At 37.2% G+C, this 27,236-nt stretch overlaps 1 protein-coding gene across 1 annotated transcript in view; it reads right to left on the reverse strand.

The window, feature by feature from the left end:
• Positions 1-4,654: 4,654 nt before the first annotated feature.
• The window catches only part of RNF217 (ring finger protein 217), a 124,263-nt gene continuing 101,681 nt past the window's right edge, over positions 4,655-27,236 (reverse strand). The window contains exons 4-6 of the mRNA XM_043438988.1: positions 21,198-21,399; positions 16,030-16,101; positions 4,655-14,628 (exon numbers count right to left, since the gene is read on the reverse strand). Of these exons, the coding sequence (XP_043294923.1) occupies positions 14,555-14,628; positions 16,030-16,101; positions 21,198-21,399 (348 nt within the window). The 3' untranslated portion in view covers positions 4,655-14,554. The remainder of the gene's footprint in view (positions 14,629-16,029; positions 16,102-21,197; positions 21,400-27,236) is intronic.

Consider the following 27,236-nt stretch of genomic DNA (forward strand, 5'->3'; position numbering starts at 1 on the left):
CAATACAGACCTCTCATTACCTCCAGTGGCTTTAAAAATTCCGATTCAGCTTTTTCTTTGCAACTACTATTAGTCTCTCTCTTTCTTTTAGTCGCTAAGTCGTGTCTCTTTTGACCCCATGGACTGTAGCCTGCCAGGCTCCTCTGTCCGTGGGCTTCTCCAGGCAAGAATACTGGAGTGGATTGCCATTTCCTTCTCCAGGGCATCTTCCCAACCAGGGAATCAAACCTGGGTCCTCTGCATTGCAGGCAGATTCTTTACTGACTGAGCTATGATGGATGCCCCATTAGTCTAATATTGAACAAAAGTTTGAATACAATGTCATGGAAGAGGAAAACAATGGGATCAAGCATTCCTTTATGTTTTTTTTTTTATTTGATGTTTTTCATTTAACAAAATGCCATCATCATTTAATCATTTTGTAGATATTTGATCGTCATTCTGAAGCATCTCCCAGAATAATGCGATGATTCTGAGTGCCTCTGGTGGTTACAGAAAACGTTGCAGCGATGTGTCTGGTGTTTGGCTCACAGATTTCCTCCTCAGATGACCGAATGGTCCTAGCAATGAGCTAGCAACATGACTCCAAAAGTTCTTTGAGCAGCCTTTGTTCATGTTGCTTGGGACTGGGCTTAGGGTCTCCTGGAGTTAATTGCAGCTGCCAGTCTTTCCTGCCGAGCCAGCTGCTTTTTATGGTCAGAGGAGATAAACAGAGGCTCAATGGGAGATCTATTTCTGGATGTTGAAAGGGCTTCTGTGCGGCTGGCTGTGTGTGCGGGGGGAGTCCCCCAACCTCCCTCATGGAATGCCTGGGTGATTTCTTGGGCTGTCCTCCTGTGAGTACTTCCTGTACCTAATTTAAATAGTAGATCAGCTAAGAGAAACAAATTTCAAAAAGTCTTAACGTGTGCAATCATGTCTAACTAGGTAAACCAAAATTCTAATTTGGCAAGCCACTACGTTAATTCAACGTTGAATTAATAACCAGGATGAGAAGTCTATTAATTTGGGGTCACCATGAGCCTGTTGGGCTACAGTTCATAGGGTCACAAAGAGTCGGACACGACTGAGCAACTGAACTCGCATGTTACAACCCAGCGATTATTAAGAACATTCTCTGGGTCAAGTGTGTTTTTTGTGAGGGAAGCAGAAAGGAGTTGCCATTCATTGAATACTACTTTGAACCTCCTGTATGAACATTATCCCCAGTGTTTTTATTCCCATTGTGCAGTTGTTAAAGCAAAATTTAACTGTATATAATTATGAATGATTTTTAATGCTGTAGTTTGACTTTATTACATATTACTGTTCACATAATACATGAGAAATCTGGTTGTACCATATTCAAGGAAGGGAAATTGTCTACAGAAAGACCGAACACCTATTCCAAGGCCATCCTACACAAGAGCAGGCAGCAGAAGCCAGGTCTTTGGGTTCAAGTCACACTCTTTCAGTACCCCCGGAGCATCTCATTCATGTGATCTAAGTTTCTTGCTTAAGAATGCAAGTCATCTGGAAGTTTATACCTCTCCATGAACTTTCAGTTGCAAAATTAATGAGTCACAGGTATGAAATAACTAGTGTGAGGTATATAGTCAATACCTATGTAATATCTTTGTATGTTAACATATGGTAACTAGACTTATTGTGGTGACCACTTTGAAATGTATAGAAAAATCAAATTACTATGTTGTGTAACAGGAGCTAACAGTGTTCTAGGCCAATTATACTTCAAAAATAAACTCACAGAAAAACAGATCAGATCTGTGGTTACCAGAGGCAGGGAGTAGGGGGAACGAAGATTGGATGAAGTCAATCAAAAGGCACGAACTTTTAGCAATAAGTAAATACTAAGGATGTAACACACAATAGGATAAATATAATTAACACTGCTCATGTGACATATGAAAGTTTTTAAGAAAGTAAATCTTAAAGTTCTCATCACAAAGAAAAATTGGTTTTTCTATTTTTAAAAAGTTTCTATCTATACGAGATGACGGGTGTTCACTAAACTTTATTGTGTTAATCCTTTCATGATATATTGATATGTAAGTCAAATCCTGATGCTGTATACCTTAAATCTTTGCCTAGCACTCTCTCCATTAGACCGGTATTGGGGCCTGGCCTTCTCTGAAATGCATATACATTATGTATCTTTTTACAGAGGAGCTCAATATATGTTTACTAAAAAAAATAATTAACTGAATAAGAAATATTGAATAGGTTTTCAACAAATAAATAAAGAGAACATCATTGGCATTATTCTGTGTGCTTGCAGACACATGGTCTCATGTGTCTCAACTCTACTCTGTTTGAGTTATTATTCCCTATTTCCCAATGTTCCTTTGTTCCTGGTAGCTCAGTTGGTGCAATGCAGGAGACCCCGGGTTGATTCCTGGGTCAGGAAGATCCGCTGAAGGGATAGGCTACCCACTCCAGTATTCTTGGTCTTCACTTGTGGCTCAGCTAGTAAAAAAATCCACCTGCAATGTGGGAGACCTGGGTTGGGAAGATCCCCCTGGAGAAGGGAAAAGCTACCCACTCCAGTATTCTGGCCTGGAGAATCCCATGGACTGTACAGCCCATGGGGTCACAAAGAGTCGGACACGCCTGAGCATCTTTCACTTTCTTTGTAAAAAATTTCAGATGTTAAAAAATGGATAAGGTAGCTTGCCTGATTCCCTGGTTAATAGGAGGAGATGAGGAAGCAATCTAGTGCTGTGACTCAAGTGTCTTCCTCAGCCTGGGTTCAGATCTCAGCTCTGTCCCTGACAGACTTTATGATGGGGCAAGTTCTTTAGACTCAGTCAGTGAGCTTTCTGGGTGGCGCTAGTGGTAAAGAGCCTGCCTACTAATGCAGGAGACATAAGAGATGTGGGTTCAATCCCTGGCTTGGGAATATGCCCTGGAGGAGGACATGGCAACCCACTCCAGTATTCTTGCCTGGAGAATCCCATGGGCAGAGGAGCCTAGAGGGCTAAGTACATGACTGACGTGACTTAAGACACACGCAATGCTAACAAATAATTTAACAGTGGTTAAGCCTAATGTTTGGGGGGAACCAGGACACTCTAATGTCACAAAAAAATGCCTTTGGTTCTGAAATCAGATGGGGTTTGCAACTGTCCTGACTTCACTTCATCTCCACCTGGATCCAGGCTCTTCCAGGTAACTCCTGGCTCCTTTTTCCTATTCTAGCTTCTCAAATGTCCTTTTCTTTCCTCTTCCCTTTCCCTTCTCCTTTTCATGCCATTCTCCGTTTCTTTTCTTTTGGATACCGTTTAATTGCGATGTAGAGAATTCGTCAGCCAGATTTAGAAGGGGTGATCTGGCGAATGGGAGATGCAACCAGGACTCTGTGGATAGCTATCTTCTAGCCTCGCCATAACATTAGATTGATAGAATTTAAAAATCCACCTCCTCAATTAAAGGACAAGCAAACAGAACAGCTTCCTTTACCCACGCAGGAAGAGACGGCCTTGGGAGGTGTTGCTGATGCAGACATCACAGCCTTGCTATCCCTCCCCTCGTCCATGTGCAGGAGACCCACTTCTCCTGGAACCCTTGTCCACAGGGTGGGCAACGGCGGATGCGGGCCCTGCAGGGAGGCGGCAAGCAGCATCAGGGCCCCCCGCACCCAATCCGTCCTCTGGCCAGAACCTTGTCTATCACTCAGATGAAGTGATACCGTATTTTTTTTTATCATCCCTTTCTAGTCAGTAAGTGTGCCCCCCAAAGTAACCAGTGTTGTACCTTTTATCACCATTGATTAGTTTCATCTGCGTTGATGGTTGTATAAATATATCCTTGTTGCGTCTGCTTCATTTGTTCAGCAACATCTGTGAGTCAACCAGATTTTGGGGCATTGCTCTGTTGTTGAGTTGCTAAGTTATGTCTAACTCTTTTGCAACCCCATAGACTGTAGCCCACCAGGCGCCTCTGCTCATAGCATTTCCCAGGCAAGAATACTGGAGTATGCTGACATTTTCTTCTCCAGGGCATCTTCCTCACCCAGGGATCTAACCTGTGTCTCCTGCATTGGCAGGTGAATTCTTTACCACTGAGCCAGCAGGGAAGCCCATGCATTGCTCTGTAAGTTTTTTAAATATTATTTTTCATATTGTCCTGTAATATTTCATCATATAAATATATGTAAATATACCCCAATATACTTGTCCACTTTCCTGTTGATGGGAATGCTTATACATGTCCTTTGGCCAACAAATGCCCTTGTTTCCCTAATGACAGACCTAGGAAGGCATTATAAGGAAGGCATATGTATTTAGCTTTAATGGCTAGCGATTTCTACTTTTCCCACTCCATGCCAGCCCCTTCTGTCTGAAGAGCAATCACTACCCTAAGCCAAACTCTTACCTTCACAGTATTTGTGTCTTTATCACACTCCATGCAGAATGACCGTCACTGTCCTGCATACCTTCCTCAAACTCTGCCATAGCAACACCACACGACCCGCCTTCCAAATGCACACCCATGAATTTCTGTGCATTCCTGCTTTTCCATTCTTAAGAATCTGGTGCAGAAATGACTTCAATAACTTTCCAGATTTACTTACATACATGTAATTTCGGCACTGACCAATTTTACCTTTTGATGTCTTTGAATTCCAAATCTACTGGGAAAAAAACCAAGAGTCTTCTCTTTTAAAAACTTTTATTAGGCATTGCTAGATGACGGTGCATGATGTCCTGCACACATCATGCAAGTAAACAGCACTCCACAGGAATCCACACAACAGTTCATACAGAGACAAAGGAGCTGGTTCCCTTTATAGTCTGCATCCAAGTAGAGTGAATGTTGTTACACCCCTCCATGAGATCTGGTCTCATGATTAAGATTACCCTTCCATTCTAAAACAATCAACCCAAAACAACAAAAGATAAATGTAGAAGCCCAACCACAATACAGAGCCATAGGGACATTAGTAAAAGCTCAAAATTGTGGACTCCAAAGTCTTAGAAGGTGTCCATCTTTTGAAAGGCTTGACCCTAAAATTTGTGTGATCTGACACGTGGGTTGCTTTTACTGCCAGCAGCAAGTGAGAATGTATTTATGAAGAAGGATCATTACATTGATACATATCCACTGAAAATTCTTGAGGTAATAGATTTTTAAATTTCACTGCTTAAAGAAAAAAAAAAAATCTGTTAATTTCCATGTCCCATCCAGCAGGACATATCTGTTGGCAGGAAGATTCTTCTCCTCTTTTCTCTTTGTCAAATATTTACACATATTTGCATATACAACCTGTGTCTTTGTCTAGAAACACATGATTTATTTTCATTATTCATTATACATTCATCAGGGAAAGTTGAATTATATACTATGGTACATAAAGAATACAACAACACCAGCTTTTTGTATAAAACTAACACAAAAGGCGAAGACCAAGAAGAGCAGGATAATATATTGTCCGAATGTCTCACTGTTGATAAAGCCCACTGTGAATGAGTAACTCCATTTAAATAGCAAACACCATCATTCTTTGGCATCTCTGTGGAATTACAGACAAAATATTATCAAAGACAAGTGGTAGTGAACTGGTCAAATTCCTGAAGTACCATATAATTACTTTTATTTTTAATGCTTTGTAAAGTAATTTTGTCCTAATTGGAGCTATAAAGACTTATAGCCATTCCAATTCTTGTTTTAAACTTAAATAATCAGCATTCTTTTTGGTGGCTTAAAAACACATTTCAGTTGTAATGGCTTCAGTTTATGGTGTTTAAGATCCTTTTTTAAAATACTTTAGCTTAACAATGATGATGAATCTAAGAAAAATATATTGGCTAACCTGCTGTTCTGGAGAAAATACAGTGAATGAAGGTGGCGAATGCAGCCTACATACATATATTCCTAAAGTGTCTCATCAGCACTTTAAATAGAAGGACAAAGAAACACTCACAAAAATATATGGCTCTTCAGATAAGAAACAAAGTCAAGTGAAAAAAATAAGGCACTAATAACATAGATAAATGTTTCATACTCTCATCACACAAAGCACCATATGGAAGGTTAAAGGGACTATACATTAGTGCTATTGGAAAATGGTAATAAACCCAGTTTCCCCAACCTTAATTCACTAATTTCTTCTTTTCTTATAAGTAATTAATGTATAAACACTAGAATAGTGGGGGGAGGAATTATATATTATGCTAAAAGCACAATTCATGGGACCAACAGCATGAAATAACCACTTGGAGATAAGAAGCCGATCACTCTAAAAATGTAAGAAATTAAAGTCTTAAACACTCCCAATTTTTCAACATTTTCATCACAACAGAATTTGTTTCCTTTCCAATTTTCTTTTAGCAATTTCTACAAAAGAGTATTAATATTTTCTATTTTATTTATACATGCCTCATTCTTAAAATATATTCAAAATGACTTCCTCCACATAGTTTTATGAATACCAAAGTTAATATGAAATGACCAATGAAATGTAGAAAGGGATAAAAAGTAAAATTACATAAATATTTGCCGAGGTCATTGAAAAAGCAAAGAAAATCTCTTTTCAACCAGGCTCATATGTTACTATGAAAAGGAGTATGCCGTTATTAATGTTACAGAGAATGAAAAGCATGTAAGGAGGCTATGGACAAGATCTGGTGCGACCTACAAGTGAGTCACCCATCTTAAAATTAAGACATTCTTCTCATTTGCTATTGTTTGTGAGAAGGTAATTTAAATGGACTATATTCTGGTAATTCAAAGGAAGTGAAATTTATTCCTTAGAACTGCAATTTCTAAATATACAATAATGGCAGGTTAAAGACTCAAAATGTTTTCTTTTTAGTATTTTAAATTCTTTTTGAAAAAGAGAATAGGCCCACAATTTTGCAACATATACATATACATATAAATAAATTTGTTTCACGAAGACATCTAATAATTTTGTTTGCAATAGAAACAAAACAACTAACTGTCGTGGCTTCTTAATAAATAATGTGTTAACCTAACAACATTTTTATGCCACTGTTTTTGTGTTCTTTCCACACAAAATTATTTTTATGATATCTCAGAACTTATTACTTATTAAACTAATAATTTCTTTCATAATAAACAAGATTGCCAATTAATTTTTACATTAAAAACCTGTAACAGATTGTCCTTGTTAAGGTATATATATATATGCCAATATACCAATTAGTGTTCTAAGTTTCATACAAAATACAAGGTAGGTTTACTTTTTTCAAGACCATCTAAAGACTTTAATTATGATGAATATGATCACATAACAAAATTAAGCTCTTGTCATATAGAATTTAAAATAATACGTCTTAAAGAAAGGGTTTGTAATCAGCTGATAAAAATCACACTTTACCTAGAATTTTCTTTATAAAGGAACACAAAGCATGCTAATTTTGTATAAACTGAAAATTTCAGATACCTCTATCATATATTTAGTGTTTACTTGAAAGAATAAAGGTATATTTGGACACAGAAGAAATAATATATAGTGAAAAATATTATTTTTAAGAACTTGACTGAATTATTCACACTATTTCTCCAGTGGGAGCATGAGGTGAACACCTAACTTTACAGGGAACTGATAACCAAAGTAGTGGGCCAGCTACAAGGAAAAATCTGAAGTAACGTTATCTCAGCAATTTGGGGGGCATTTAACACCCAAGTTTGACTCTCCCTTAAGTTCTTCCATATTATATAATAAACCTATACTAAATATACCTTGAGTATGGGTTATCATATCAATGAAAATGCTGAACATTTGCAAACTTTGCATGGTTTCTCTAGAAAAGGGCTGATATGAGTTATATTCAATGCTATCCACTGTAGATTATCAAAAAGTCTAACAAAATGTTCACAGAGTAAGGATCCATGGTCAAGTCTTACATACAAATGCAACAACATTACAAATCCAGCCTTAAGACCAAGCTGTGGGATTTTTGTTGAAACAAAGACCCCCCAGGCACACATCTGGCCATTGTGGAGGAGTCAAGAATGACTTGGGGGTCACACTGAATGAATGTCCACACGTGCTTTCTGTCCAGCCAAGATGCAAACACAATATTGACCTTACAATAGTCCTGAAGCAATTTTGAAAGCTACATTTTAGAGTATTTCTAGACTCTCTGATTCAACTGACATCTCATTCATTTTACTTCATTTTGCTTCTTATCAGAGGGCTGGGCCTGGCATGGGCCGTCCATGGGGTCACAAAGAATTCAACAGGACTTAAGGGCTGAGTAACAACAAGAGGGCAGGGCAGGGTGTTCCAACTCCTATCAAGAAGAGGGACAGTGTTCCAAGTTGTCCTGGCATGTTTCAACTTACAGATAAAAGAGGCCAAGGTATATATTATATTTACTACCAAGGCCAAATTGTGGGGTCCTTTCAGTTTGAATTTCATTCGAGTCAAAAAAGCTAATGGTCAGACAGAATTTATCCCACATTCGGTCAAGACAGTAAGGGGACTACAGAGGGAAAAAGCAAGATAACTAGGAAATCTAGAAAGAAAACAGAAATTTGATGTTCAAGTATGTGAGTATCACTTTACAAGCAGGGGAAAAAGTAGTATGAGGGATCAGAGTGACAAAAATGTGGGATAGCCCTGAAAAAAAAAAATTTTTTTTTTCTATGCTAATAAGGTTGTATAATCTAAGCAAAGCAGAGTTAAATACACCTAATGAAATTTCTTTTGTAAACTAATAGGAAGTGGCCAAAAAAGGTAGTAGCAATCTTTTATTTTTTTTTTAAATTCATTGCCTTTTAAGGCCATATTGATAGTCTCAAAACAGTCACTTCTTTAGCCAAAAAAGAACATAGTTTCTAACATGGAAAGTTACATGCTGCTAAAATTGGCACTGTGTATGCGGCTATATAGTCCATAGGGTTGCAAGGGGTCAGACATGACTGAGTGACTAATACTTTTTTTTTTTAATGAGGAAATGTAAAGTATGTGATATTTGAAGGCTTCAGCTAATGATCCAAAGAGACAACTGCAAGTCTCACACTACTGAGACTCCGCTTCTTGGATTTTGATTAAGTGACTAAAGTTCCAGCCCCAGAACAGCGATGGACAGTACAGGCCCCACACGACAGTTGGCTGTGAAATGAGTATAGTTTCACCCTCTGTGCAGTGCCTAGTCCCTTAGTCATGTCCGACTCTTTGTGACCCCCAGGGACTGTAGCCTACAGGCTCCTCTGTCCATGGAGATTCTCCAGGCAAGAATACTGGAGTGGGTAACCATGCCCTCCTTCGGGGGATCTTCCCAGCCCAGGGATCGAACCCAGGTCTCCTGCATTGCAGGTGGATTCTTTACCATCTGAGCCACCAGCGAAGCCCCTCTATGATTTACAAAGAAGTGTCTTTCTCTTTTAAAGGTTTGCATTGGAAAGGCAGCATTTCACAATCTTGAATACTCCCCAAATTTGGACTCTGATTTCATTCAGACCAAATGTATAATTATTTCATAATTATTAAAACAATAATTATGGATATTCATATTAAAATGGGATTTGCAACTTATTTTCCAGAGGAAGATGTCATAATTAAAATACAATGATTTGAACAACAAAATATGCTTACACCGGCTATTAACAGTAGTTTTTATTTACTATGGTACTAGTTGGTGGAATTTCTTTTATAGATTTCATGAAAAAAAAAATGCAGCTAAAACTTGCAGTGGAAACTAACTTAATATTTTAAACAAATATACCAATGAAGTTATTAGGTAACATGTATTAATTGCTTGCTAAGTTCAAGCTCCTAATACCAATTTTTAGAATTACTATATGTTTTGGAAACTTGGCTGTATCTTTTTCAGGTATGTTTTACTTGTTTTAAATTTTCCGCTTCTGATTCCACCCTTCTCCCTGCTTGCCTGCCAGATTTAAAGAAGTAACATCTATTTGCTAACACTGTTATTCTACTATCTCCACCAAAACATTGTGATCAGTTTCTTCAACTCTGTCAGATTACTTAAAATGACACAAGTATTTTAAAGTGCATTATTGGACCTTAAGGCTATATTTATAATCGGCATTAACACAAAACAATAAAGCTGACCACAGGAAAGATTACTTTCAAGAGTTGAGACAGATCTCGGCCACAAATATGAAAGGTTAAGCACACAATCCAATGGGAAGACTGACATTAAGGCATATGTGCAGCTTGCATAAAAAATTCAAATATAAAATGGCATTTGGTATGAATTTTTATCTTGGTACTTAATGAAGTATACCAATTAATATTACCTAGGCCACTAACCTTTATAATTATGAATTCAATAGAGCTTATAAAATTGTAGTGTTAAAAACAACTGCATTGTTTAATAAGGGAGAAACTAGATCAATGTTTTGGCAGATGTACTGTAATTTGACAAAAGTCCAGGAGGAGTGAAACTGCTTTGCAGGTTCCTAAGTGAGTTTTTAACCCACTCCTTTCCTCCTCTTTTCTACTGTAGAGGAGCTGGTTAGTCTCAGAGAAGTGGAGAAAATGAGGTTGGGTTGTTTCAGGGCTGGAAAACTGTTTGAAGGTCTTGTAGGGGAGCCTTGGGCCATCTATTTGGGTGATAGGATCAAAAGATAAAGACTCACCTGTGGCCTTGAGACTCAAGAGATGATGGGTGACACAAGACAGGGAATTTCCTGATAGGCACTAATGAATCTGATATCACAGAAAGGACAGCACAATTAAAGATATCAGGTTGTAACCTGACCAGTGTTTAATTATCTTTGATTGTTTTCCAGTCTGCTCTACCTTTAGGAAACAATAGCACCTATCAGAAAATCAGGGTGGTGGCAAGAGAATGCTGTTTGTGCCAAAAGGTTTGATTCCTCTTTTCTTCTTGACTCCACATACAGAAGTCCTTCAGGAAATGCTGGGAATCGTTGTAAAATAAATGTCATGCTGTTCTGTTTATAAGCACCCCAACAAACCATCAACTTTATGTACACTCAAAATTATTTTTCTGTGGATAATGTGGTCATTCATAATTACCAACATATTGCTTCCTACTTTTCACAATGGCATAATTAAGCTCCTCTGTGGAACAACATGCATGAACATGGATAGTGTTTTTAAAAATGTGACAAACATGATCACTTTAGCCATTTCACTTAAATTCCTCAAGTTTTGAAACTAGGCAATCCAAACATCAATGTATCTTTCTCTCATTATATTATAGACATCTCATTGTATTTTATTTTTATTGAAATAAGGTGAATGTTCTTTTGTGTTGGCAAGATATTTATTGGGCTAATCAAGCATGAGGACAAATTATCCTGCAAAATATGCTTTTCTTTAAAAATGGTGCACTTTTACACAACTTTTTCTCCAAGAAAAGGGTCTTAAATATATTATCTCTATGATCTGCATTCATTGAAAGTGCATTAAAATTTTATTACAAATATAAAAACCAAATTTAAAAACTTATGAAAATGTTCACACAGTGACAAAAATATATGTAAAGGGTCTTCACCAATGTTTTGTAACAGAGAAGTGAAAACAATCTTGATGTCCACTTAATAGGGGGCTGATTAAATTAATGTATGCCCCTCAATGGAATATGTAGTAATTTACAAAAGAATGAGGTAACTCTATTTAAACACTTATGGAACTATGTCTACCAACACATAGTAAAATGAAAAATAGTCACAGGACAGTGAGTATTATTCTATTTGTACAAAACTAATACATACACAGATACACACACACATACATATTTACTTATTTGTATATTTTTAGATAGTATCTGGAAAGACCTAAACCAAACCATTAACAGTGGTTACCCCTAGGAAATAAGGGGTGGGGAAAAGCAGAGAAATTTGTATTTTATAATTCCTTATAGCTGATTTTTTTTAAAGGAGCATATATTACATTTATAATGAAAACATATTAAAATGATAAGCCTTGGATAAAAAGATATTCATCTTATACACATACTTCTTTTTCTAAAGTCATTTTTAAAATTTCCTCCAAAAGGTAAGGTTGTTTTACCCTCAATGTTGGCACTAACATATAAATAATCTCTTTTATCTTTCTCCTTCCTTTTTAAGATCTTAATGACACTTAGCAAAAAAATTCGCAAATACCTACTGTAAGTCACTAGCAGGGAAAGGCCTGATATATAGCAACTCTGAAAGTGAAAAATGCACACATTAATTTTAAAAAGTCTACAAAATATAAAAATGAAAATCCTGTGCAGTGCTGTGCACACTATCACAAGTGTTGATGAGAGAGCCTTCACTGATAACAGACACTGCTCTGTAAGTGGAAAACTGGAACATTTCCAAATAATATAAAAATATCTCCAAAAGATAAGTTATTCAAAGAAAGGAATAAAAAATCCCTGAGTAGGCCAAAGACAACAGACACACAGATACAATAACCTAAGGAAATAGATTACCCAGGACCAGAGAGTATATTATTTAGCTAGTTGGTATATATGTATTCATATGCAGCTATGTATATATCTAGATATATATACATACACATATCATACATAGACACATCCACTAGATTTAGAATTCATCACATGCACACATCATTAAACTAACACCTAAGTCCAGGAAGGGAAAGACTAATTTATAAAAATTAAGCACTTTTCTGACAAAATTATGTGGATTTAGGGCTAGAACTTTCCATTCTCTCAGTTTTCATACTAAAGGATGTATACTAGGCACTCAATAAATAGTTGTTGGATTGGTAGATAGTTGCATGAATGAAAAAACAGTGTAGAGGCATGGATGAATTTGTGAAGCTACAGCATGACTTCTTGTATCATGTTATGCTTTTGAAATATGCTATTCTAGGACCATAAATGGACACAGCCTCCTCTAACTGGAAATAGACTAGTCCAGCAGTAAAGTTTTTCTGAGTGTTACTCAGAGAGAATGGAAGTGCTGGCTTGTTATCTGTGCACATAAACTTCACAATCATGTACTTTTTAGATCAAATAAAAATGATAAATGTTATACTCTGAAGCCCAACAAGACAAACTATCCATGTTAATGCATGTTTTATCACATAATCTATTTCAATTAAGAAAAGGAAGCTGACAAGTAAATGCTACATCAATGCCAATAACTAATGTTAAGTATTTGGAGACAAGTGGAAACTTTAGGCTTCTTAGGGGTCTTTAATGATGAATACTCATAATGAAAACAAAATAAAACACAATTCAGTTATTTGTCCTTTTCTTACTTTTAAAGACTTCTCAGTTTGGTAAAACATCCTGAAAAAAAAATTTTTTTTTCATTTTTTGCTTCCTCCTCTAAAAGCAGTTTATGTTTTAGATAAACCTGTGAACATAAAAAGTTTTGTTTCAAGTCACCCCTCTATAAGAAGATACCAACACATTATTATGCATTGAAGCAGTAAATATAAGAAAAATCCTTCAAAAACAGTATTTGTTTTTATGAAAACTTGGGGACAAATAGAGAAAGGAGAGATGAGAGGGTGGGGTTTTAAATAATACCATATGCTTAATCTAAAGCATAATTACTATCATCACAAGTTGGTTAAACAATTAGCAGAATGGGGATATGTTCAAAGGCCTCAGCAGTTCTCTCTACAGCAAACTCATTTAAATTAACTATAGAGTGAAGCAAGTATGCCAACATGTAAGAAATCTGCTAAGAAGACTGAATGTTTAGGTCTCGAGAATTTCCTAGAAGCAACCTATCAGTTTTGTCAGTTTATAAAGTTTGATAATCCTTGAGGTGACAATGCACAAATTTCCGTGTGTGCATCTGAGACACACAGAGAAACAGCAAGAAATAGAAAGGTTCAACATCAAAATAGCCTGTTGTCTACATTGACTTTAATTCAGTACGTTACCAAATTATGCCCACAAAGGAACGATCATCTTTAAATATGTCTACAAAAATATGGAAAAATAGTGTAGAGGCATGGAACTCGACAAGAACAAGGTATTGGACCTAGTTTTAATATAGATATGTATATACACACACATTCACACCCCTACACGTATACACTTCGGTAACTATGATTCTTCTCATTTAGTTTCATTAGTTCCTTTTTGGGCATTAAGATTTTGAACAATTAGAGCATCTGAAGGAGGAAGGAATTATACGCTTGGGCCACGGATGAAAACAGGTGCATGTGGTGAGCCTCCATCTTCTGAAAGGTGGCCTTGCTCATTGGTGCAGGGGGCACTTGAGTTATTCACCCCAAGTCTCAGAAGGCCTGGAGGGACAGTCAGGGACAGAGACAGTCTAAGCAATGCTCGGGAGACACATGCTCAGACAGTTCTGAGGATAACTGGTTCTAACTGAAGTACTGTCTTCCAAGAACCATGAAGAGTTATGATATAGATGTTTATAGTCTATGAAAGTGACCGTTTCGTAAAAGCAGCAATCTGTATACGGAAAAGACAGGATACCATGTTGGGAACGCACTGGAGCTAGAGGCATTGTGGCCTGCAGAGAACACGGGGGAAGAGGAGGCAGAAGGTTCCTCTAGACGGTTCCAAGGTGCAGCCCTCTGACGTGTGTATCATCCTATGCGGTTCTTACCCAGACCAGCGCTGTCAGGCGACATCATCCACATTTACCAGTGCATTCCTGTCCGTGATCGTTTTCTCTGTTTTTTACAAAGGCAATAGATAGGAAATACAAATAAACCTGGGGATTAAAAAAAAAAGAAAAAGATTAAAGTTAATTAAAAGGACAGGCTTTTAGTACTATAGATTTGTAATGTTTCTATTTTCAAATGTTCATTTTGCAAGCTATTAATAATCATTATTTAGCAATACATGAAAAGAGGGAAGATATCTATGCTATGAAACGTACTTAGTTTTTCAAGATTCTCTTTATTCTTTTTGTTTGTTTTTTAAACTCTCTCCTCACCTTTTAACAGAGTCTGTGACACCAGTTTTGATATAAATTTTTTTAAATCACAATACCAAAACAAGTTTAAGTCTTCTTTATTAACTCTGATCATATCTTTCACACTGATATTCATGCTTCGGTTTCAGGCCATATAACATGTTACTCAAGAAGATGGGGGGTGGAGCAAATGTCAGCTTTGATTCCCAATTCTACCATTTGTGAGGTCCTAGTGACTAGCTTTAATTTCCTCAACTGTAGAATGCAGAAATAGCATCTACTTCATAAAGCCTCACTCATTGTAAGCACTTATAAATGTCAGTTACTTTATAATTCTATCTATCCTGCACATACAAACTACTTGCTAAACAGAACTTTACATATAAAATCAATTTATGTAGGAAAAAAAGAGAAATCCTATCTACTACGTGGAACAATTATCCAAGCAGCCTTTAGCTATCATGTTTTCTTTTAAAGTCTCCAAAGTCTCTAAAGGTTCTCAAAGTGTGGTCCGTGGACCATCAGCACAAGGGTCACCTAACCTTTTAGAACTAGAAATCCATGGGTCCCGTCTCTATAGTGAAGCAGAAACTAGGGCAAGGACCCGTTAACTTGTGTTTTAACCAGCCTTCATGGTTCTTATAAAGCACTCCAGAGTCTCAGAATCACTGCTTGAAATGTGTATTTTAACATACCTGTATGAGTGAAACTATATTTATCACTGATACATTTTCTATTTGTCAGTGCTCAATTTTATGTTGGGCATGTGTTCCTACACACATCAAACGTATCTTTTTGACCCAGGGAATCCTTTTATTAGAACTAACCAAACTGTATCAGAGCCTCTTTCCTTTGATGCTCTAAACTGAACTCAGAATTGGAAAATCTGGGTTCTCGTCCACTGGAATCTTTTGGTAAAATACTAGTTACACTAACTTTTGTATTAAAAGAGGGCTAATAATGCTTTATAAGAAATATGAATGAGAGTATTCATGGACTGAAAAAGTGCCACACAAATACATCCTATATGAAACACACTCCTCTGAATCTATAAATCATGCACTGATGGCTTATCTAGAGCAAGCATGGGACAGGTATCTCCCCTACTTAATAACTGACTCACTATTACATTTACATTCGTGTTCTCTCTATGGCACCCAGAGAATTCTTATCTCAAATACGTTAAGTGTCTCTTACCGATGACAACTGCTATGGCCCCTAGTGCTAATCCCAAGACCAGAATAAGAGGTGCAACGAACAATTTTCCAGCTGGAAAACAAAAGGCAAACCATTTAGAGAGTCTTAAACTAAATCCAAGATACAAATTCAGCAACGCTTTTAAATATCACAGTGTGTATTTTTAAGGAGTCATTATAATTAAGGCAATATTTCTCTGGAAATGTATCAGGTGTAGAACAAATATGTAAATTTAGTAACTTCACTCAAATCCTGGGCACATGAGTCATCCATCTCATAAATTACTTACCTTATACAACCAAGAAAATTCTAAAGCTACTGACTCACTTTATTCCACCAGAACCATTCAGCTTTGTGCTTTTCCTTTAGATCTCTTCCATTTTAATTTTTTTTTTTTAAATATTCTGAAAGACTAAAAAGGGAGTGACACATCCTGAGCTGGTCAAAGAAAATCTAATTAGCTCACAAAATGGAGAGCTAGCAGGTGCTACAAAGGGTTCTGCCCAAGCCCACATCTGAAAACGTGATTTATATATTTCCTGGGTCCAAAGAAAACTAACAATAGGAACATCTAATATACTGAATGACAAATGGGATGTTTCAATACTGTTGTTAGAGAAAATTACCAGTAGACACACAATATACTGAAGGGTATTCAAATAAATCGTTTTAGCAAACTTAAAAAAGAAGCGCCTATAAGAAGGCTAAACACTGGTAAGGATGCCAGGGGCATCAACCAGCATTTTTTCTTCTGAATGAATAACTGAGCAGTGATTACAATAAACTCTAGTTACAGCACACAGTTCACAACTAGAATCCCACTGGTGTTACAAGGCACTAGCACAAAAATAGAGGCTAACAGTTAACATCTTTACATTGTCATTTTTATCATTACATGGTCGTCTTGATCTCAAAGCATGTAGCAACAGCTACAGAACCCAAGCACAACAAGAGAAGAGGAAGGGATGGGGGGACTTTGCAGTAGAATCACATTGCTATTGAAGAATCAAGCAGCAATGCCATTCTATAAATAAGGATGGTAATTTGGAATAACCAACTACATTAGAAAACAGAAACATAATGCTGCCGTTTGTTGGAAATTTGTCAGAAAAATATTAACATTTTTTATTCTTAAGAAAGGGTCTCTGGAACCACAGAAAACATATAGACAGAAAATATTTCTTTTAGGAAATTTATTTTTTAATATCTAATTTTGAAAAAATTGCCATTCAGTTGACAAAATGTCTAACCATGAGGTTTACTTACATTTTTCACCTATGATATAATTTATCAAGCAATACTAAATCCCATTGAACAATTCTATTTTGTACACTCATAAAGCTATGCTTGAGTTTAGAATATATTGACTTGCATATTTTAAGTGAATCTGTTTTCTCCTGTACATGTAGCTCAGTGTGCTCATTCATATTTCTTTTTTAAGTAATTATCAATTTTCATAAGAATGATATATTTTCATAAAACATGACTGCAAAGTAACAGCGCTATTACTTTCAAACATCACAGAACTTGAAGAACCAGATATGTGCTCTCTTTTTCTCTGGGAATAAACTTACTACAATCATGCAATCAATATTTGATACATGTTTAAGTTTACTTTTAAAACTGTCTTGAGGACAGTTAAGCTCAGATTCTGTTATTTCTAGATCAATAATAATTCTTTTAAAATACTATTCTTAATAGCTGAAACAACATTCTATCATATCCATATATCCTATCTTATTTAAATATTTTAGTACTTATTTTTTGTTCCCTTTTCTGCTATTTTAAATTATACTTGCATGTACACCATTGTCAGCCTAGATTTATCATATTTTAAAATGTCTATCACGTTACCATCAAATTTATTTGTAAAAGAACTGCACAAAATTTCCAATTCATTCAATAGAGTATGGAAATTCAGCACAGAGTATTAACTTGACAAAATATTTGCTAATCAATAATCCAAAGAAACCTCATTTTATTTTAATTTACATTTCTCTGACTACTAATAATGCTGAATCTTTTAAAACATGTTTATTAGCTATCTTTATTTCTTCAATTCTGGTTCCAGACTTCTTTTCTTTTTTTAAAAAAATTGATATTTATTTTTTGGGGGCCTCCATTTCTTTTGCATAAGCTATTTTTGTATATAAGCTACTTGTCAACAAGAAATCAATGAAACACCTGTATTTTCTTCACCAATGTATGCTTTAATACTTTGAATATTTGTATGGAATAATACGAGAACTAAGCATTTTTCTGTCACTTTTATTCCCAATAAAAGTGAAAAATCTTTTCACTTTTAAAAGATGAAAAGTGAAAAATTCACTGAAAAACTCTGCCTCCTCCCTGAAAATGTAAAAGTGAAAGTGTTAGTCACTCAGCCATGTCTGACTCTGTGACCCCATGGACTGCAGCCCACTAGGCTCCTCTGTCCATGGGATTCTCCAGGCAAGGATACTGGAGTGGGTTGCCATGCCCTCCTCCAGGGGATCTTCCCGACCCAGGGACTGAACCTAGGTCCCCCGCATTGTGGGCAGATTCTTTACTGTTTGAGCCACCCAGGAAGCCATTCACTGAAAAATCTGCCTACTCCCGACTAGGGAGATACTTCCACGTCAGAGGCCGCTGACCATCCTCCAATCGCTGCTCTGTCTTATTCTCCAGAGGCAGCACCTCTGCTCTGAGGCTGGGCAGACGGTGACATGAAATGAAGACCTTGTTTCTCATCCTCCAGGTGTGAGAGGAGGGCAGGCCCTTTTCCTGTCTCTATCCAAGGACATCTGCAGGCTTCCCAAACTGTAGGTCAGGGAAAGACAGAGGTGAGGAGGGCTTTGCTGCCATCCACCTACTCTCTTCCATGGCAGGGAGGAAGCAAGCTTGGGACTGACAGAGTAACTCCTTGTCCTGCCTTTTGTAGGGATGAGATGTTTGAGACTGAACTGCTCTTTTATTTAAAAACACTGCTTATAAAATCATTTTATTCCATTTTGTAAAATGTAACAGGTAACATGAATTACTGTATTCTTCCCTGTTTGTCCATAGGAGAAAAGTCCACATTTTCCTGCCATACTTGTGATGGTCTGACAGCAGTTTGAGATGGTCTGACAGCTGTCCTGAAGGTGGAAAAATATGTGTAGGAGGGAGAACTTATAAGGCCAGCTGCTCCCTGCTTTGTTAGGTACATCCTGACAGACATGAGTATACACGTACACACACACACACGAAAATGGGCCCCAAAAGGAAACCATTTACAGAAATCTGTAAAATTTTAAAATGAAGACAGTGCAAAGAAACTATCTCCCTGAGGACAGTGTTTTTACGGCCTGTCCATCCTACAGGCTGTTAAATAACTTGGCTGTATTTTATGATCTGGGAAGAGGATTCTGAGGCATCAAGGCAAACAGTGAGAGGACCTAAAGAGAAGGTGTCCAAATATCACTGGACAAATAGGGTGGGAAATAGCTTTATTTAAGAATGACTAAACAGAAAAATGAAAAAAAAAAGCACAGTCTAATCAAAGATTATTAAAAATAAAAATGGAGGGAAACATCCTGCAACAAAATGGCACTGAAGTAGGAAAGCAAAGAACCAGCAATGCAGGAAAAGATAACAGGCGTTGGTTTTCAGGTTGTTCTCTGTATATATAGACTTACAAATAGGTTATAGCTCAAAAACAATTTGCAATTAGTTTTCTCATGGTAGTATTGTTATAAATAGTGGTTAAATTCCCTAGTTATCTCTCCAAAGCCTACTAAACTAGTAAGCATATATTGGTTATATAATTGTAACATACACTACTATATGCAAATAAACCAAAAAGCATTAAAAATCATTAAAACCAATCTTGTCTATATTCAATGCTACTGGTTATGGAACATTGCATTTAACTAAATAAAGCTCAGGAAGAGTGTTTTACAGAGATCATATAAGATTTTAGAAAATGATGGTACTGGTTTCCACATGATAAAATTAAGTTTAAAATATATGTTCTATTGTTTAGCTGTCAGAAGTATATCATTACCACCAACTGTTCTGAGTAGCCTGCCATGATTCTAGCAAGGTGAGTGGTTTTACAACCCTAACAAAGTGATGGAGGGTTGAAGACAGATATGAGAGAGTTTCATGAGGTAAGGAGAAAGGGAGAAATGTGGATGATGTTTAAAAGTATTGCATACGTGAGAAAGACTGCCAGAGGAAGAAATAATGGAGTTCTGGGTTATGAAAAAGAAAGGAAATCTCATCATAGATATATTCCAAAGGAGGAGGGAGCCATTAGAAGAAGAACTATTAGGCCAGAAGAACACTGCACACAGCAATCTGTGTTTATGTTTGCATATTTCTATATGAGACCATGTGTTGTTGAGGATGAAGAAAGCAGGAAAAAGTCAATCCATAAAAGCATTTCATGCATGCATGCTAAGCTACTTCAATCATGTCCGACTCTCTCTTTGTGACCCTATGGACCCACCAGATTCCTCTGTCCATGGGATTCTCCAGGCAAGAATACTGGAGTGGGTTGCCATTTCCTTCTCCAGGGGATCTTCCCGATCCAGGGATCAAAACCATGGATATTTAAACTTGGGTTTGTATGCAATGAAGGCATTTGATGCTCATTTCATTAACTGTTAGCTATTAATATTGATATTAACTTCTAATACAATAGAAAATACATACTAACAGAAAATATATATGACTTATCAACTATATAGGTACAGTGGAACTCTATCACAAGACTCTGAAACACAGGGATTTAAAAACTTGTACTGTTATGTCTTCTATGAATAAACAGAGGTATGTGTCAAGACCCATTGCTAGGTATCGTCACTACAAAAATAAATGTGACAGTGTCCCCTTTTACCAAATCACTTACAATAGGGTTTCAGAAGACTAATGACTTCACATTTCTGCGGTATATTCAATTACTCGTTTTTTGAACAAAATCCACTTGCTTATATAGGTAGTGTCCTGCTAACAAACTTCAGTTTTTTTTATTTTAAACACAAAAGGAGAGAAAATGTCTTCTTCATATTTTCAGCTAAAGGCTCTACTAGAATACATGGCAGGTGCTGAGATTTATCATAGCTGCTGGATTACATTTCTAAGCTCTATCATCATCACTGCATACTTCCTGAGGAAGATTCCTATAAATAATGTTGGACACTCACCACAGACTGACCCTCGCACTAATCTCCTTAGGTGAGGTCTCTCTGGGAGGTAGCGATATTTGCATCCAAATATACTGAGGTTTGAGGTGTGGTCTCCAAAGAAACGGAGCTGGCGGTATCTCTCCCCACATCGATAACAAAAATTAGTGTTACACTGTGAACAGGTCATATGGTCACACCCTTCAGTTCTCTGGATGTGGATCTGTAATAGAGAAAGAGGGAAAGAAGAACAAGGTTATTAAATTTTTAATAAAGTATCTATGGAACAAAAGATACAAATTTCACCAAAATAAAAGCCTTAGATAGCATTCCTGAAGCTGTGAGTTTGCTTATAATCACATTCTTTAAGGCCATCTTTATATCAAACCCTTTAGATATGTAAAGCTCAACAACATTTCAGATGCTGAAGCTGTTCGCTTATTTTGACTAATATAGACAAACACATCCTGAAGAAAATTCACTTATCTTACTAAACATAACATCTCACTCAATGATTAGGAAGCAATGTAAAATGCTGTGAAGGTATATTTTGTTGATGCTATGATAAGCAAAAATGAGGTGGCCTGCGAAATAAGAAGAGACAAAGAGGATTCTTTAAAAGAGAGGATTACATAAAATTTTTTAAGGGACAGAAATTTCTCTTTGTGTAAGGGAATGACAATAGGTGTAAAGTGAAAGTGAAAGTCGCTCAGTTATGTCTGACTCTTTGCAACCCCATGGACTATACAGACCATGGAATTTTCCAGGTCAGAATACTGGTGTGGGGAGGCTTTCCCTTCTCCAGGAGATCTTCCCAACCCAGGGACTGAGCCCAGTCAGGCAGATTCTTTACCAGCTGAGCCACCAGGAAAGCCCCAGTAGGTATAAGTGTATTTGCAATACCATTTTAGTTCCCAGCTCTAATTTTAGTTGCAAATGCCTCTACAGGACTGTGCATACAATGCTACCTGTACAACTGTTATCGTTGACAAGTTAACAGGAAAATACAGAAGTTGTTGCTGTCAAGTTACAGGTAAATACTGAGGTTACTTCTTATCTCCCAGGCTACAATTTAGATGATATTACTTACATGAGAATATAAAAATGTGATAATATCCATACAGGGACTAACCCATTTGGGGGCACATACTGAGTCAGATCAGTACAATATCAGTTCCATTTATCCCTCCCCCTTCACTCACCTAAAACTGTGAGGAACCAAATACCTGGGCAGTGTAACTGACATTCCCGGATTGCCAGGTGATCTCCTTTATCACTTCTTCACATGGATGATTCTTAGACTGATGCTAGACTAGACAGTACCTTCCTGGACAGGCAAGGACTAGCTATGGTCAAGGGCATCTGGGTGTCAGTGGTCAATGGTAACTACCAATCATTATTTGGTCAATAGAAGCCAAACTTGCTTTTCCTGCTATTGGCCACCTCATCTTTTTCAATTGTATTGATTTTTTTCCCCTTTTACCTGACAGTCCCTTGAGAGTGGACCCAGGTTTTGTGGAGACTGAAGGTTATCTAATTAGAGGGGTTCAGCGGGTGCAGTGGTAAAGAGTTCGCCTGTCAATGCAGGAGGCGCAGGTTTGATCCCTGGGTCAGAAGGATCTCTAGGAGAAGAAAATGGCAACCCACTCCAGTATTCTCGTCTGGAAAATGCCATGGACAGAGGAGACTGGTGGGCTACAGTTCATGAAGTTGCCAAGAGTTGTAGATGACTGAGCACACACACACTTAAAGGAGAAGCGTGCAAATTACAAATTGGATGCCTACACAGGGGCCCATGCAGGTGAGGCTCTCTGCAGCTTAAGCTCTGCAGCTTCCTGGTAACTTCTCCCCTGGTGGCCCTGTAGTGCCTGTTTCTATGAATAATCCTGATGAACAACTGCTGTGACTGCATCCACTTAGCTGAGCAGATGGCATTTAGGAACGATGTAGGCCAAGGCCCTACTTAACCCTTGAATTATTTCTCATCCTTTAAACCACCTGAGCATTAGGAGAAAACATGTTCAGAGACAACTGCCAAGCATCCAAAATAAAGGTTACTTCTTCATATCCTCAACCTTTGGACTGTATATTGTATTTGATCTTGATATGGAGATAATAAATCTTAACAGATTTCCTAGTCACATATCATAGTGTTGTATGTGACCTAAAAAGGGAGAAGGGCTAATATTTGCTTAGAGTCTATTATATACCAAACTTTGTACACCCTCATGACCAACCATAAGACTGGCATGTTTATTCATAACCAGAGCTCAGAAAAGTACTCTGCTTGAATGAATGGAGAAAGGATTTTGATTCCTGTCTATTTCCTTATTATGCTAACATGAAAGTGAAAGTGTTAGTTGCTCAGTTGTGTCCGACTCTTTGTGACCCTATGGACTGTAGCCCGCCAGGCTCCTCTGTCCATGGACTTCTCCAGGCAAGAATACTAGAGTGGGTGCCGTGCCTTCTCCAGGGGATTCTTTACAACCCAGGGATTGAACCCAGGTCTCCCACATTGCAGGCAGATGCTTTAACCCTCTGAGCCACCAAGGAAGCCCAGGAAGGTAAGCACCCTCTTATCATAAACTTAAAAGATAAAACCAGAGGGTCAATCATATCCTTTGCTGACAGTGTCATCATGTCGGCCTCCTACATGAGGTTGTCTGAGTGTTTCTGCTTGGTTTAGTTGCTCTCTGGACTAACCCACATTCTTCCTTTAAAATAATATTCAAACTTTTTCTGACAGGAAACTTATTCTAATAAGTTAAACTTGTCGCTGACAGTTCATTTACCTCAAAATTTCGTATTTAATTTTCACTGTTGTTTTACATCTGTTTGTAATACTTTTCACTGTGTTCTAAAATCTTTATGTGGTATACTCATTATTCACTTAAATACCGAAAGACTGTAATTTCTGGCCTATTTTAAGTCTTTCCTTATTTCAAAAACAACACTCAAAACATAGCAGGCTACTAAAGTACTGTTAGTCCAATAATATGTCTACACAGGAAGTGATAAAATTCTAAGCTCTGATAATACTCTATAGGAACCCTATATGCTGCAGGGTAATATGGTTCTCTATAGAGTAATCTGAATGTTTTACATACATAACAGCAATGACTTAAACATGAAAAATGGTTTCAGAACTTCTGTCAGGTACATAGTGAATCCTTTAATACTACTGCAAATATATCTTGATTATATATGAATATTTTATAACTTCAGGCTAAAAGAGAAATGAACTGACATAATGCAAGTTAACTTGTAACAAGAGACATGACTTTTCACATTTGCTAATACGCAAGTTATAATTTTGAACTTCTAACACCCAGAGGATGATAAATTTGATGTGCTAAATGAGTTCCCTGAATATATTTTTAAAGGTCAGTTCAGTTCAGTTCAGTTCAGTCGCTCAGTCGTCTTTGCGACCCCATGCACCGCAGCACGTCAGGCCTCCCTGTCCATCACCAACTCCCGGAGTTCACCCAAACCCATGTCCATTGAGTTGGTGATGCCATCCAACCATCTCATCCTCTGTCATCCCCTTCTCCTCCTGCCGTCAATCTTTCCCAGCATCAGGGTCTTTTCAAATGAGTCAGCTCTACGCATCAGGTGGCCACTCTTTTCAAAACATCAAAGCTTTTAAAAGTAGGTGTAAATTACATTTATGTAAAGTCCATTTTATTTCTCAGTGAAGCTTTACAAATATTTTTATTATAGCTTCAAAACATTCATCAGTTTATCTCTGCTAAAATACAAACTAATTGCCCAAGTGTAATTCAGCATCAAAATTCTGTATTTAATTAAGAGATGGAGACAGAGTAAAACAGATGAGATATTTCTAATCCACTACATTAAACTGACTACCCATAAGCCACAAACATCATGTGATTTGTTATCACAGACAGGGTTTCTTCTCTCCATCTATACCAAATCAAGATGGCAGGTACATAAGGAGCTGAATAGTTAAACACTACATGTTGCTTATATATCTCTATATTTACAAGTCATAAGATAAAATGTTCAGGATATGCCAGATATTTCTTTAATATGAGTTTGATACTAGGTCCACATAGTAGCAGTAGATCGAAAAGACAACATGGAGCACCTCTGAGCCTGTGACATTCTTTACAGGACATATGAACACCTGCAATAAGACATTAATCAATGTATGTACCCTGCTCTTCAAGCTGTTTACATTTAGTTTAATAAAATGCCCACAAACTATCTTAAATTCTAGTTCTATTGAACTAGAATTCAGTTGTTTATTTTCATACCGATTCTACTTAATTTTAAGGTGGAAAAAGAACAATGTACTGCTAAATATCCAACCCATTTTATAACTAAATCAATACACATCTGCCCACAAGTATTTATCTCCACTTTCACCAAGAATGGAAGATTTATTTTACCCTTTAAGTGGAAAATGATAACTAAATTAACTGTTATCTATTACTGTTCCCAGTAAGATTTAGTCTATGTATAAAGTGATTTTAATGTACGCATTTGCCTCAGTGGCTTTGATATTGGGAGGGATGAATTAGAAACAATAATTATGAGAGAAGGTTTTGAGGATCCGATGACTAACTCTTAGTTCCTTACTTATCTCACTATACTGATTCTCCCCAACACAGGGATTTTTTTTTTTAATAATTTTATTTTTGGCCGTGCTGGGTCTTCACTGGGTGCGGGTTTCTTCAGCTGTGGTGCGTGGGGGCTGCGCTCCAGGTGCAGCGTGCGGGCTCCTCACTGCAGAAGGGGGCGGGCTCCAGGGCACCGGCTTCCGTCGCGGCAGCACGTGGGCTCAGCACCGCAGCTCCCGGGCGCCAGAGCGCAGGCTCAATAGTGTGGCACACGGGCTTGGCTGTCACGTGGGATCTTCCTGGATCAGGGATGGAACCCACGTCTCCTGAATTGGCAGGCAGATTCTCTAACATTGAGCCACCAAGGACGCCCCAACACAGGGATTTTTAAAAAGCAAACATACATGCAAAGCCTTCAAAGACCTGATTAAAAACATGTACCTAGAATTACTTGCCCAATTGTGAAATAAACAATAATAAGGGCAAAAATGAAACAATTCTAGAGATGCTAAGACTCCTCTGTGCCTTTTCTGGAGCCATGACTTAAGGAAGCACTTCATTAAGTGAATGTGCAAGTCAAGAAGGACAATGTTACCACATACAAAGAAGGTGTAAGAAATCTCAGCGAATGGGTTCCAAAGCAATCAGTCCAATTTAGAACAGGAAGTCAGCCGGTTTCAAGAATGTCTTGAAAAAATAACAATGGAATATACAACAAGCAATAAAATTTATGAGGAACTAAATATTAAATAACATGGTAAATAAAGTGGGTATTTCTATTCCCAATAAGGAAGGAAGAAAAACAATAAGGACTTTCAGGAAAAACAAAACAAAATAAAGGGCATGTAAGGTTCAAATATGAGGCATAACAAACTACAGCATAATTGAGTAACAGAGTTCACAAAGATGCAAGGGGCATGTTTCCTAGAAGTTGTGATTCCACAGACAGGGAAATGTAATCCTTGTTCCATAATTATACGTTCTTGATACATAAACACTCAACTGGTTTTCAAATAGTAGAATCGTTCTTTAGGAAAAAAGTAGTAAACATTAGAATAGAACGTGGAGGTTATTAAATTTGACAATATAAAAACAAAGTTACAGCTTACAGAAAATGGGAAACAGAGAAGTGGCAAGAATTGTAGGAGGACTAGATCCTCATATATGCCTAAAACTGTTAGACACTGGACAGAAGTTTCTATACCATATCTAAAGGTGAAAGATAATCAAAAGAACTAAAATAGCAACTATCAAAAACTGGAATAGAAAGACAGGGGAAGGGTAGATAAGCAGCACGAATCCTGTAGTGTCAACTGTGGTTGCCTCTATTTTGGTAAACTGTTCTGTAAAAAATAAATGAGATGTTGATTTCAAAATCATTTGGTGTCTCCTGCTATGTTAGTTTTTTAAAGCCATGCTCTAACTTCAATTGTCCTCTAATGTAATCTACTTTGGCCGCCTGATGCGAAGAGCTGAC

The sequence above is a fragment of the Cervus canadensis genome, chromosome 20 (genome assembly GCF_019320065.1).
Source record: "Cervus canadensis isolate Bull #8, Minnesota chromosome 20, ASM1932006v1, whole genome shotgun sequence".
Classification (NCBI taxonomy): Eukaryota; Metazoa; Chordata; class Mammalia; order Artiodactyla; family Cervidae; genus Cervus; species Cervus canadensis.